A 13038-nucleotide genomic window follows, 5' to 3' on the forward strand; every position below is an offset into this window, starting at 1 on the left:
ATAAATATGAGAGTTTCAGAGATTTGCTAAAATCTATCCATAAAGCCACTAACATAACTTACATGCCACATATTCAGCATAAAATAAGGAATAACATTGACCGAGTTTGTTTGAATATATAACATAAAAAAAGGCTTAATAAGATTAATTTTATTCTCTAACAAATATAACTAGATCACTGTGTCATCAGATTTTGAAATTTTGCAAAAACTATAATTTAAAAGGGGATGCCATGGTTTTTGGAAACAGTGACCAAACTGTAAATGCACAGACACTTGCAGAGTTAACATCCACTGAAGACAACAATGAGGTTATAATTCTTGTATGCTTATTGGAACAACTCGCTGAGGAAGGTGGCTAGGAACATGACATAGTTTATGTTCTGAATCTGAATCTGGTGGCAACTATGATTCATATATGTCCAACTGCTTCTTCTAACCACTATCTTTGCATGGAATAGGGACAACAACAATTGGAATTAAGTGCTTCTTGGAAATAACTTTGATGCCCATCTTGATTTTAGTTTTTAGTACTTTGAGTTCAGTGCATCCCAAAAGGCTACTTATATCCCAACAATTATTCTTCCATACCCCAACAATTATTCTCATACCCTACCATTCATTCAATTTGACTAAAATATCCTTAAATAAGTCATTGATGTTTGGAAAAAAATTACCTTTTTGAAAAAAATAAATAATAATTCATACATTTACGGAAGACTTTAATTATGGTATTCAGGTAACATAAAAAAAAAAAACGACTTTAGGCAACACAAAAAAAAACGTTGCCTAAAGTGATTGTCTACACATTTTGTTCTACAAAATATACATTCCAACACGCTTTGTTTTACAAAATATATCACTTTAGTCCTAAAGTCTAAAATTTAAAAAAAAAAAAAAACTAAATCTCCATAACACTTCAATAAAATTGTTTGAAAATAACCGGAACACATTAATTAAATGTGTTGGTAAGCAATTTGAAAATTACCGAAACACATTAATTTATTTGTAAATTAAAATTTGATTACCAAAACATTTTTTTCAAGTGTTTTGGTACATAAAAGATAATTAAAAAAAATAGTACATTAAAAAATTAAAATTTAACTATCAAAGTTTTTTTGTCAAGTGTTCCGATAAATTAATGTAGGGATACAAAAAATTTCAATTTAAAAAAAATTAATAATAAATAAGAAAGATATAATTGAAATATTTTGATAAATGTTGGAATATAGGAATAATAGTAGGGCTACCCCATAAAATCTTAAATATATGGCATATTTATATCCTTATATCTAGGGCTGGTCATGGTATGGTTAATTGAAAAATTAAACTGGATCGAACCGAACCATAATAAAAATTTATATGAACTGAACCGAACCGTTTAAATTTGTTCAGAACCGAACTGAACCAAATAATTGGTTTAGTATACCGGTTATAAATTCTGAACCGTACCGAACCGTTAAGAAACAATATTTTAAAAGAACCGTTTCTTAGACTGTTATATTTTTTTATTAGAAAATCATTACTGTTTTTATAAGTATTCTTTTTACATAATTTGTATCATTAAGATACAAAATTAAAAATTAAACAAGTTAAATGTTTTTTTATTTTAATAAGCAATTGATTGAAAGTTCGCACTAGGGGTGCAACCCTTACAAACACGAAAAGACACTAGAAAAAGGAAGAAGCCGATAAGGGAAATTTAAACCATTCATAATAAATAAATGTTACCGTAAATCATATTGCTCAACTCAAGTTTTAAATAATTTTTTCAAAGCAACCAGTAAATGACATTTTTATATATACTATTTCATTGTAAAATGTATACCGTTTCATTAAAACAAGTTAAATGTTACTTCATTGATATATAAAAAAAGCATTGTTATCACATTTAACTTTCAATTTGTCAAGAAATTTATACTGTTCATTGTCTGTTACTGATCCCAAAAATTTAAAAGTTCTACGTATGCATCAGTATCGCCAGCAATGAAATTTTTTATTTAATTGATTGAATCTTTAGATTATTTTTATACTTATCAACGTTAAAAAAATTAAATATTATTAACTGTTAAAAATGTTAATTTTCTAAGAAATTAATTTTTTATATTTAAAATAAATTAATTGCTAAAAAAACTGAACCAAAGTTAACATAAGTCAAGTAATACCATATAATATAGTTAATTATAGTTCGGTTCGGTTCGGATTTGATTAATTATGGTTCAGTTTGGTTATCAAACCATTAAATAAATTATGGTTCACTTCATTAACCAAAGAAAATGGTTCAGTTCATTAACCAAAGAAAATAGTTCAGTAATTTAACCACGGTTCAGTTCAGTATGATAGTTCGGTTCAGCTCTATAGATTTTTTGAACAGCCCTACTTATTATATCTAAAATGAAAAGTGCAGCCCAATCCATTCTTTCTCTAACCTAGGTATAAATATGTTTCTTCCTCTGAATCCCCACGTACTGCCGTTCAATATTTGTAAAAGTTATCAAACTATTGAATTCAACACATTCATGTCATCTCAATATCGTATCAAGACCACCGGTTAGTACTTATTTATTCTTTTTTTTTTCTTTCTTTTCTATCGTATTGTTTAGAAATAAATCTCCTAACATTGTCATTGTTTTGATCCTACAAAAGATAATGGTCAGCTTGCTCAACTTCCATGGGATGTGCTTGATATCATTTGCAAAGCACTGGATTTCGACGACCTCTTTTCGTTTTCGGGTGTTTGCATGAATTGGAGGACTTTTCATAAATCAACTTTCTTGTCGTCCAAGGAACCATTGCTTGTTCGTTTTACTATTAACAATCGTATATCTGCTGACTCGCATTCCTTTATTAGCATACCCAATCAAAAAGTTTATAATTTGAACATGATGAGTTACTTCCAATACCCCAACTGTGTCTATGTTAGAGTTTCCAGCGGATATTTCATCTTTGCCCATAAAAATAATTCATTTATGCTATTCAATCCATTTACAAGAAAAAAAATGGTGATAAAAAATGCTACCTTTTCGGTTAATTATATAATATCTCTCCAATACGAAGCCTTGCTTGCTTTTGAGAAATGCTCTGAGGAATTTGTCTTGCTGGTTCTATGCAAAGATTCTAGGTCTTTGTATGTCTATCAATCTCGACACTATGGTTGGTTTACTTATTCAACATTAAATCTAGAGGTTGAAGTTGAACCCGAAGCGGTAGTTGACTTTGTGGTTTTCAATAATATAATATATGTTGTCACTAACCGTGGCAATATCGGTGCGCTAAACTTGAATTCTAGAAATATTAAATTTCTAAACCTCAAGAATGCTCCTGATAAAGTTCCTTATACAAATCTCTGGAAAATATCCTTTAAGTTGGTTAATTGTGATGAGCAACTTTTAATGTTTGATTGTCGATGGTACGAAAAGGTTGTTTACAAGATAGACTTGTCAAGCATGAATTATGTTAAGATGGAAAGTTTGGGTGACATTGCATTATTCTATGTTTTTCCGTATAACTTTCGGGCGTTGAGCAACCCCAAGAGATTTGGGTATGAAAGTAATTATGTGTATGAAGTTAGAGGGAAAACCCATTGTACTATGTATGAATGGAATGTTCATAAACCAATAGAAATATACCCACATACTAGTGGACAAGGTTCTGTTGATGAATTTTATATTTTTGATTGGTGTTTTAGACATATAAAATATCAAGTTGATTATTCTTTAGTTAGTTGAATAATTGTTATTTGTGTTGGGAGTTTTTATGTTTTCAGACTTGTAATGCTTAATGATAAACCAAGTATTGTATTTATAGATAATAATAATAATAATGTTTTGTTGTTTTTGTTTTCTTATATAATAAATATTATATGTTTTGCATTTTGAGTAATCCAATATATTCCTGTAATCAATATCATAATTGCAATTTCTAAGCTTTCATAACAAATATTTGCAGCTGAAATAATGTATTTCAATGGTATAGCAAAAAAATTTTAAGCTTTCATAACAAATTTCTAAGCTTTCATAACAAATTTCTAAGCTTTCATAACAAATATTTGCAGCTAAAACCCAAGTGGAAAACTAAAATTTACTTAAAAAATGTAGTTTTAGTCAGGACACATTGTGTAAATTAGTTGCAATGTTGCTTTAATCTTATAAGCAGCAGTTGCTCTGGTCGCGGTGGCGCTGAAATATTCGACTCAGCTTGTGGCGACTTTGGAGCAGGAATGAGTCTGGGCTCGGGTGAGTATTTCAAATTAGACTGTTAAAAGAGTTTATTTTCTCATCAATTATATTATGAGACTTTTAAGTTTTTTCTTTCGTTTTTAGGCAGTAACCATGTGTATACAAGTACTTATTGCTACTGGTATTATAGTCTCCTCCTAACTCATTTATGCTTTCTCTTTTTTTGTGAATGTTAGAGCTTCGAGGAGGCATGTTGGAATTTTACATGTAAAGGTTCTGCTGAGACCAGGACCTTGTGACCATGCTAGAACCCTGAACTTGAATTTATGCTCGAGTTATATATTGTTGTCGCAATTGGTGGTTCTATTTTTTATCTGGTTATCAAGCCTACAAGGCTTAAACATCAAAGGTCCAATGAGACTAGAACGGGTTTTTAATTTGAATTTTTTATCGTGTTAGACTTGTCCTGCTAGAGTTTCTGAGTTTTGAGATTAGGTGTGATGAACATATATATCTTTATTAGCAGGGAGGAAAATCAGGACCTATTTTTCATCTAAAACATAGTCAAATTTCAGCTGTAGTTATAACCTCACCAAAGTTAGCAAAAGAAATATTAAAACTCATGATGTTGTTTTTGCTAATAGGCCCATATTTCCGGGGCAGTTTATATAATTTGTGTTAATAAAACTTATAGGTTTGGGGCCACAATTAGCGGCCGCTACCACTGTTTTTTTCGTCTGCAGCTTACAGAGCAATATCGTCGCGCCGAAACCTACCCCACCGTGCTATTTTGCTATAATGGAAGAGGAAGACCTAGAAAGACTATAGAGAAGTTATTAAGAAAGATTTTGAGATTAATGATTTGGATTGAAACATGGTCCTGGATAGAACATTATGACAAAAATTGATCCATGTAGCTGATCCTACTTAGTGGGATAAAGTTTGGATGTTGTTGCATCCTTCAAAATCATGAGTTCAAAACTGCGGATGAATGGCCATGTTGATGGTGTGTAATTTTGTAAGTAACTATGCAAGGTCTCTTTAAACTTTAAGGTTTTTAGGAACCCTGATGGGTTCTTGAGAGCAGTTAGTTAACTTAAACTTTTCATTATTTTAAGGTGTTGTCAATTGCAGGGGAAAATTGAAGTTTTTTCAAGTTCTGCTTGCATGGTGCTAGAGCTCTAGCACAACTATAGTAGCTATTTGACAACTTTTATTATTTAAACAGAATGTACGTAGTTATATTTGTCATGCGTGACCCAATCTTTATTAATAAATTATTGAGGTGTGATGCAAATGATAGATAGGGTGTGTGGCGCCAACCTTCTGGGATTACTTATTTCTAAAGTGATGCTTTTGCATTCCTGTCCATTGCCTTTCTTTTGTGTGATGAAATTAAAGTTGAGTTCTGGAAACAAGTCAACAACTAAAATTCATGGTATGATACTGTTATCTTTTTCTTGTTTTGAAACTTCGGTGTTGTTTGTTTGGGTTGTAATGAATGGAAACAGGCCGTAAGTTTTGTTTTTGTCGAGGAATATTGTTTTTGATTCTCTTGCTGTGTATGTGCATGGCTAATACAAACATATCTCATTGTGTCGTTTGTGTTAGTGTGAGACTGTGTTTTGATTTGGCTGAAATCGTAACGTCGTAAACGTCAAAGATGGTTTTTATGAAATTTGTATTTAGTGAGAATTATTTAGTTACCCATGTGAGATACGCATACGTCATAGTTGGTTTTTATGAGTTTTGTATTTAGCGAGGGAAATAGTTAGTTATCCATGCGAGATACGGATCTCTTTTGTTTTCTCGCGCTTTGTAATTGGCACTGTTTGCATGCATTCATTGGAATTAAAACCAAATAATTATGTTTAATACAGGATATAGCTTGAGCAATGATTCATTGAGCTTTAGGCAGTAGCACTTCACACACACTGCTAGTTTTATTTGACATTTTATTTAGTCTAATGTTTTTTTAAATTTTATAGTGGGAATATTACGTCAATTAAATGGTAACGTTTTATTAAGTCGGGTGTTATTTAGCTGTCTCTCCTTTCTTTTGTGTCGGTGAGTTAAAGGTGAGTTTCGAAAACAGCTTAAATTCATGGCATGATTGAGTGTGATGTTTTTTCTTTTATTTTGAAATTTTCTTGTTGTTTGGGGTGTTCAAATTTCAATGGAATCGAAACAATTGGCAGGCTTCTTTTCAGAAAAAAGTTGTTTTTGACTCTCTAGTGTATGTGTGGCTAATGGTTAATACTAAATATAAACAAAGTCTGATTGTGGCATTAGTTTGAAAATGCATTTTGGTTTGGCTGGAGTTCAGTTATAATGCTTTATATTTCATAAATAGTTATGGTTGTTATAGTATTTGTTTAGTAAGGGAACTGGTTTGTTACCCATTTTTGTTTTCACTCGTTTTGTAGTGGCACTATTAAACAAATAGCTACGTTGTTAAGCTTGGGTAGCGTTGCGTATCACCAACCCCCTAAAATGCTATATAGCGGATAGCGGGATAAAAACCAGTGTACAAAGTAAACATAAATACTAAAAAATACACAAAATGAAAGAGATCACATACTTAACAGTTAAAAGAATCTAAAGTATACTATAGAGTAATAAAACTTAAGGAGCGAAGAAGAATAAAACAAAATTGAATTAATACTAAGAAGAAGAGAAGAACGATTATTTAAGAGAATCAAGAACATAACTTTACTCTTCAAGGGGATAGGATTGAAATTTATACCCTTAAAAAAACAACATTTAGAAAAAATAATTTGAGGAATTTATCCCCAAAATTCTAAGAGGGGGCGCAAATTAGCGGCTGTGATATCGGTTTGGGACCGCAATTAGCGGCCGCTACGACTGCTTTTGTCGTCTGCGGCTTGCAGACCAATATCGTCTCGCGGAAAGCTACCCCGCCATGCTATTTTGCTGTAATGGTGATATAGCTTGCTATTGACAACATACACAAATAGCATACAATATCGTTACAACTGAATAATTGAGTTTTATATAAATGGATATACTGACATCCTTTTCCCTTCCCCCTCGAATCATTTTACCCAAACATACAGTGGGAAATCTCATATCTGCCAGTATTTAAATAAATTGATTTAGGGAATTTTTAATATCTTTCTTATTTATGTACAGGTTGATACGATTAGGAAAATCTTTTTAATTCTAGAGATATGCAATTAGAACAACATAATTTCTATTTCATTAAATAATATAGGAATTCTGTATATATTCCATACAGTGATGCTTTGTTTGTACATTGAGTTGCTTAATCTCTACGATTTGTGTTATGATCATCTAAGCCCTGGCTGGTTTATGCCATCTGTCTTTGATGCTGAGTTTGTACATTGAGTTGTTTAATCTCTATCATTTGTGTCACAATCATCTAAGATAGCTTTGTGTTTCCAACATTCCAAAATATCAAACACCTGATAGCAGTATTTAACTAGAAGTTTCCAAATACATGATGTACATGTGCAATATGAAAATGTCTAGTGCGTCAGAATATTTGAAGTATCTATATAACATTTAGGGCCACCAAATAAATGAGACCTACTAAAACAAACAACGATGCCGGACTATCCTACTAGCATTATGGCTGGGGATTTGTGCTGGGCTTGGTACCAATAGGGATTTAAACTAACATACTGTATGGTAAGCAGATTCTTGTTCGTACTCCTTTCTCTTCATGGGTTAGACGTCAATCCTTAGGTTACAAAATAGCAACCTAATTCCTCCTTGAGTACCATTGCCTAGTAGCTCTCTGACGAGTGAACCTTGCATAGCATGCCAAAGATCAAACACTTTTTTTGTTGTTCAGCCATCATAGTGTTTGAGATATTCTTGCTCTAACACCCATAGTATGCAACATATATTCTAGATTGTTCTTGTATTTGCACCTAATTCCTCATGGTTAAACCTTGTAAGATTTCAAATGGGCTTAGAATGAACAAAGGTGAGAAAGGATATATGAGGAGTTTAGAGTTAATGATTTATGAGTTTTGGAGGGTTAGTTGATGACGGATAACAATAAGGGATTTTATGACAGATTTGGGGCATTTGGCTAGGAGGTGCAGACCCAAAAGATTTTGCTGTATCTTTGTAATTGGGGAATTTGTATCATTATGTCAAACCCTAAAAATGGGAGGAGAGCAGGAGTAAGGCCCTGAAGAATTTGATGCATCGTTAGAGGGAATCATATCTAGTAGCACGAAAAATGGGAGGAGAGCTAGAGAAAGGCCAGATGCTTCCTTGTAAGGAAATCATGTGAACGAAGCCCATATTATTGGGATGTAATGGCATATTGTAATCCAATAACCAATGTTCATCTTTTAAGAAGGAAAAATAAGCCGGGCTCAAATAAATAAAAAGATGGAGACGTGGGAGGGAAAACATGTGTTTATGGTTCTATGCCTAAAATCAAGCTTCATCCTGTAAGTCATCTTGCTATGATGAATTGGATTATCTAGATAATCATTGTCATCCCCACCTTGTCAGGCATGCACAAAACAAGAGTCCCAAAAGAAGATTGGAAGACAATATGTTAAAATTTCCACACCTTATGATATATGGTATGAACACATGTTTATAAGTTGGAACAATCTTCATGTTATAAGCCGATATTCTAAGATGGTATTAGAACCTCACTCAAGATCTATTGGGCCACCTGGTATCAGGTTTCCGCTATTAGGCCACCTATCATTTATATCCGGGCACCAAGCCCAATTGAATTGGGCATGAGGGTACGTGTTAAGAGTTCCTCATCAAACAATATACGAGACATATATGGCCTGGACATATGTTTATGTGGGGGGCAATCTTCACTTTAGAAGCTGGTTTTGTAAGGTTGTGTTAGGTCCAACCGCAGTTCTAGGGCAATTCAAGCATACTTCCACTATTACTCAGTTCGTAGACCTTGGGGAGAAATGACGAAGTAGGTGAAAACAATCATCTCAATCTTGGAAGCATCCAGAGTAAATTGTGTCTAAAAAAAGACAGATAAGGGGTTGTTTGCATTGAAACCTAGGTACTCATGGTTCGCGAGAAATATGGAGATCTGTAACCAGGGTATGGAGGCGACTATGACTTCGGAAAAGCTCATCAGAAGGTTACCAAACGTGCTTGTATGTGCTATGATTGTCTTGTATGTGCTATGATTGTCGGTGACACGTGGAGGAGGCGTGGTAGATAGGTGGAGAAAGACTGTGAGAGAGGGTTTGTTAAATAGTATTTGCAGCCGGAGTTTTTGGGGTTCTGTAGGTCGAGAGATTACACAGGCAATGGATTAAGGTTTTCCCTGAAAAATAAAAGAAATTTCGGTGGCAAGGAATGGAACAATTGTAATTTGGTGCCATGATAGCGGAGAGCAAAAACTTTAAAGATAACAGTCTTTGAAAATTATTTGACACCAATAGACAGTGGATTCACCAATTAAACACGATTAAGGGTTGCCTCACTTTAGGATCTATAGATACCATGTTGAATAAGAGACACACATACACAATATTGTGAAACTGTCTACTACACAACACCGTGTCTCTTTTTAGGGGCTTAAATCAATAAATGAGTAGAATAATTACATAAAATTTATCTCTATTTATAAGATACAATACGAAATAACTGATCTATACAATAAATGTATAAATGCTAATCTTATTTTCAACGCAACTGATACATTATCCAGCCTCTGGATTCAAAATCCAAGTTCCATCACTGTTTTGTATATTTTCATCTGTTATTAATATTTTTTTGGTAGGCATTATTGGACTTTTGATCCGATGCAATTTTATGAGTTAACTTAATTGTGCAAAGCCTTTCTTGTAGGTTTTACAAAAGGCTTTGGAGGTGTGGGACCTACAAGTCATTCCTCTTGATTCTCCAGTTGCCGAGCCGGCCCAGGTTGATCCTGAGCTGGAAAATGCCTTTATTTGTCATTTGCAAGATCATTGGTTTTGTATCCGCAAAGTGAATGGAGAGTGGTATAACTTTGACAGTCTCTACGCAGCTCCACAGCACCTTTCCAAGTTTTACCTTGCAGCCTATCTCGACTCTTTGAAAGGCTCTGGATGGAGCATATTCCTGGTGAGAGGAAATTTTCCAAAAGAGTTTCCCATCTCTTCGGCTGAAGCTTCCAACGGTTTCGGCCAGTGGCTTTTACCTGAAGATGCTGAGAGAATAACTAAATCTTGTAACTCAGTACAGCAGGCTCCACAACAAGAAAGAGTTGAGGAAAGGCAACACTATTCGAATCAGTTTCTTTCACGTGAGGAAGCTGAACTGTTTTCGGACATGGAAGATGAGGATCTAAAGGCGGCTATAGCTGCTAGTCTGATGGATTCAACCCCAATTGTGACCAATATTGCTGAAGCTAGTAATCCTCAAAATAATGACAAGCAAAAGAGTATACAAGTGGAAACCATTGAAGAAGCTAGTGTACCTCCCAGTGATAAAAACAATCAACAAGATGCGTCTTCTTTTGGCGGTGATAACTCTCAAAGGGAAAACCAGAATAAAGAGAAGAACACTCTCTGAGTTGAGAGTAGTGTGGTTTTATTTGCACCTGGTTTGTTTTTGCAATTGAGGACAATAATCTATGTCGGTTTAATTGGTTAAAACATACATCAGTGGCTTCAAGTCATGGTACTGTGCAGTATACACATTCTCACATTGATTGCATGATTTATTTTATACTGTAAGGAAAACCCTTCAACATGTTAATCAGATTATGATATCATCAACTTTTGACAATGTTTTTTAAAACCCTTGATCATTTCCATCTGATTGTAAAGTTCTTTTTAATATTCACTTTTATACTAGGTAAAAAATATATGAATCAATTATTTGGAAATGCCTCACATATAAAATGGAATCCAAATGTATTTTACTAGTATGAAAATAATCTATGACATGAGATGCCATACTTGATTTTCTTTGCACAAAGATCATTGAAAAATACTTAGGAATTATTATCTTTTGGGTTCTGAAAAAGAAAATAAATAAATAAAAACAGATTTGGTTAACATTATTCCATTAAGCTACTTCAGTTGATAGTTGAGTGGATATCAGATGTAGATGTAAATTAGCGGATTCAAACTCAGGACATTTTACTTATTCATTTTTAAGAATAAATTTCAGCCACTAAATTATTTGACAAAAAAATTTTAATTGACATTAATTAAAAAATAAAATTTTCCTTTCTTAAAACGGGTGTCATTTTGTTATAAAAAAGTAGTGTCATTTTAATAAATAAAATATATATATATATATAAGATGATCATTATTTTCAATTTTTAATATAAAATTTTAAGCTAATGTTAAATCCTTGAAAAATTGTAGGTTGTCATATGAGACTTTAAAAGCAAAATCCAACTCTACTTTTAGGCTGGAAAATGAAACCCTCCCTAGAAAGTACATAATTCAGGGACCAATTTTACCATAAAATTCATAACAACAATAATAAAAGAAAAACTATATACCCACAATTTGTTGTTGTTGTTGTAACGGGACGCTTTCATTCTATACCATGTGTTGTAAATTCGGTTGATATCGACGAGAATTTACAGGTAAGAAAGTAGAATCTATACATATTACCATTGATGTTCAATTTAATTACAGTATAAATAAATTTGTCTTTAGTTTTTTATGAGAACATATTTTTTTGTTGTGTGTTTCATTTCAAAATTTTTAACTCTATTTTCATTTAATGGATGATTATTCTATGACTTTAACTCTGCACGAGAATGTTACAAAAGCAATTCCATAGTATTTAGTTTGACACATAAAACATATATTCCAATTGGTTTATTCTGTTGTATTTATGAAATGTTGGTCAAATATTGTTAAACTGGTGTGCTCAACCACTGCAAATATGTATTGAATGTCTTCAATGTTAAATGTCTTTATACCACTGCTCATGTGTGTTTACAAATGTATTTTTAAGTGTGTTCACAGCTCCAATCTATTGAATTAATTATGTCTGAAGAAGGAGAGTGACTTAATATATATATATATATATATATATATATATATATATATATATATATATATATATATATATATATATATATATATATATAGGAGGGTTATATTTACTCCAGGAGTAAGTTATTATAACTTACTTCAAATCTAAATCATTGATTCTTCTCAATCTAGTGGTTAAAAATAATAAGTAATAACTCTCTCTCTCTCTCTCTCTCTCTCTCTCTCTCTCTCTCTCTCTCTCTCTCTCTCTCTCTCTCTCTCTCTCTCTCTCTCTCTCTCTCTCTCTCTCTCTCTCTCTCTCTCTCTCTCTCTCTCTCTCTCTCTCTCTCTCTCTCTCTCAAGTATTATTTGATGGTCAACTCTTGGATGTCCACTTTACACAATCATTCCATAAGCACGTTCTAAAGGTCAAAGTTACATATCATGATATTGAAGCTATTGATCCTGTTTATTTCAAAAATTTGAAATGTCTAATTGAGGCAAGTTCATTTTATAGTTTGAGTCCATCCTATCAACATTCTAATAATTGTTATTTGCATGTTCATTGCTAATGTTTTCTTATATTTGGTATGATTGCAGAATGATATCAGTGATGTTATGGATCTCACTTATAGCATTGTTGCAGATGAGGAAAAGTTGATCTTATTTGAACAACATAAGTATTAACTTTGTCTGAGACTTTTGGAAATAATATTGATGTATCATTGTATTGACTTGCTCATAGTTAATTGTCTAATCTTAATGAATATGTCCAACTGACTGATTATGAGTTGATTCCCGGGGGAGGAAATACTAAAGTTACAGAGGAGAATAAACATTAATATTTTGATTTGGTTGCTGAGCATCGACTGATCACTGCTATT

General features: G+C 32.7%; 2 protein-coding genes across 2 annotated transcripts; both read left to right on the top strand.

Moving 5' to 3' along the window:
- Window positions 1-232: 232 nt before the first annotated feature.
- LOC131604132 (uncharacterized) lies at window positions 233-3739 on the top strand. Its single transcript, XM_058876620.1, has 2 exons — window positions 233-353; window positions 2646-3739. The coding sequence occupies exons 1-2, from the start codon at window positions 233-235 to the stop codon at window positions 3725-3727; spliced, it is 1203 nt and encodes a 400-aa protein (XP_058732603.1). The 3' UTR covers window positions 3728-3739.
- A 1857-nt stretch (window positions 3740-5596) lies between these two features.
- Window positions 5597-10954, top strand: LOC131601279 (ataxin-3 homolog). The gene is made up of 2 exons (XM_058873060.1): window positions 5597-5615; window positions 10019-10954. The coding sequence occupies exons 1-2, from the start codon at window positions 5613-5615 to the stop codon at window positions 10724-10726; spliced, it is 711 nt and encodes a 236-aa protein (XP_058729043.1). The 5' UTR covers window positions 5597-5612; the 3' UTR covers window positions 10727-10954.
- The last annotated feature ends 2084 nt before the right edge of the window (window positions 10955-13038 follow it).

This window comes from Vicia villosa, linkage group LG5 (assembly GCF_029867415.1).
Source record: "Vicia villosa cultivar HV-30 ecotype Madison, WI linkage group LG5, Vvil1.0, whole genome shotgun sequence".
Classification (NCBI taxonomy): domain Eukaryota; kingdom Viridiplantae; phylum Streptophyta; class Magnoliopsida; order Fabales; family Fabaceae; genus Vicia; species Vicia villosa.

Bases quoted from the DNA above. Each gene is read 5' to 3' on its own strand.
- LOC131604132 (XM_058876620.1), top strand. From the start codon at position 233: ATGGTTTTTGGAAACAGTGACCAAACTGTAAATGCACAGACACTTGCA. The intron at 354-2,645 runs GTGGCTAGGAAC...ATCCTACAAAAG, and splicing joins GGAACAACTCGCTGAGGAAG to ATAATGGTCAGCTTGCTCAA.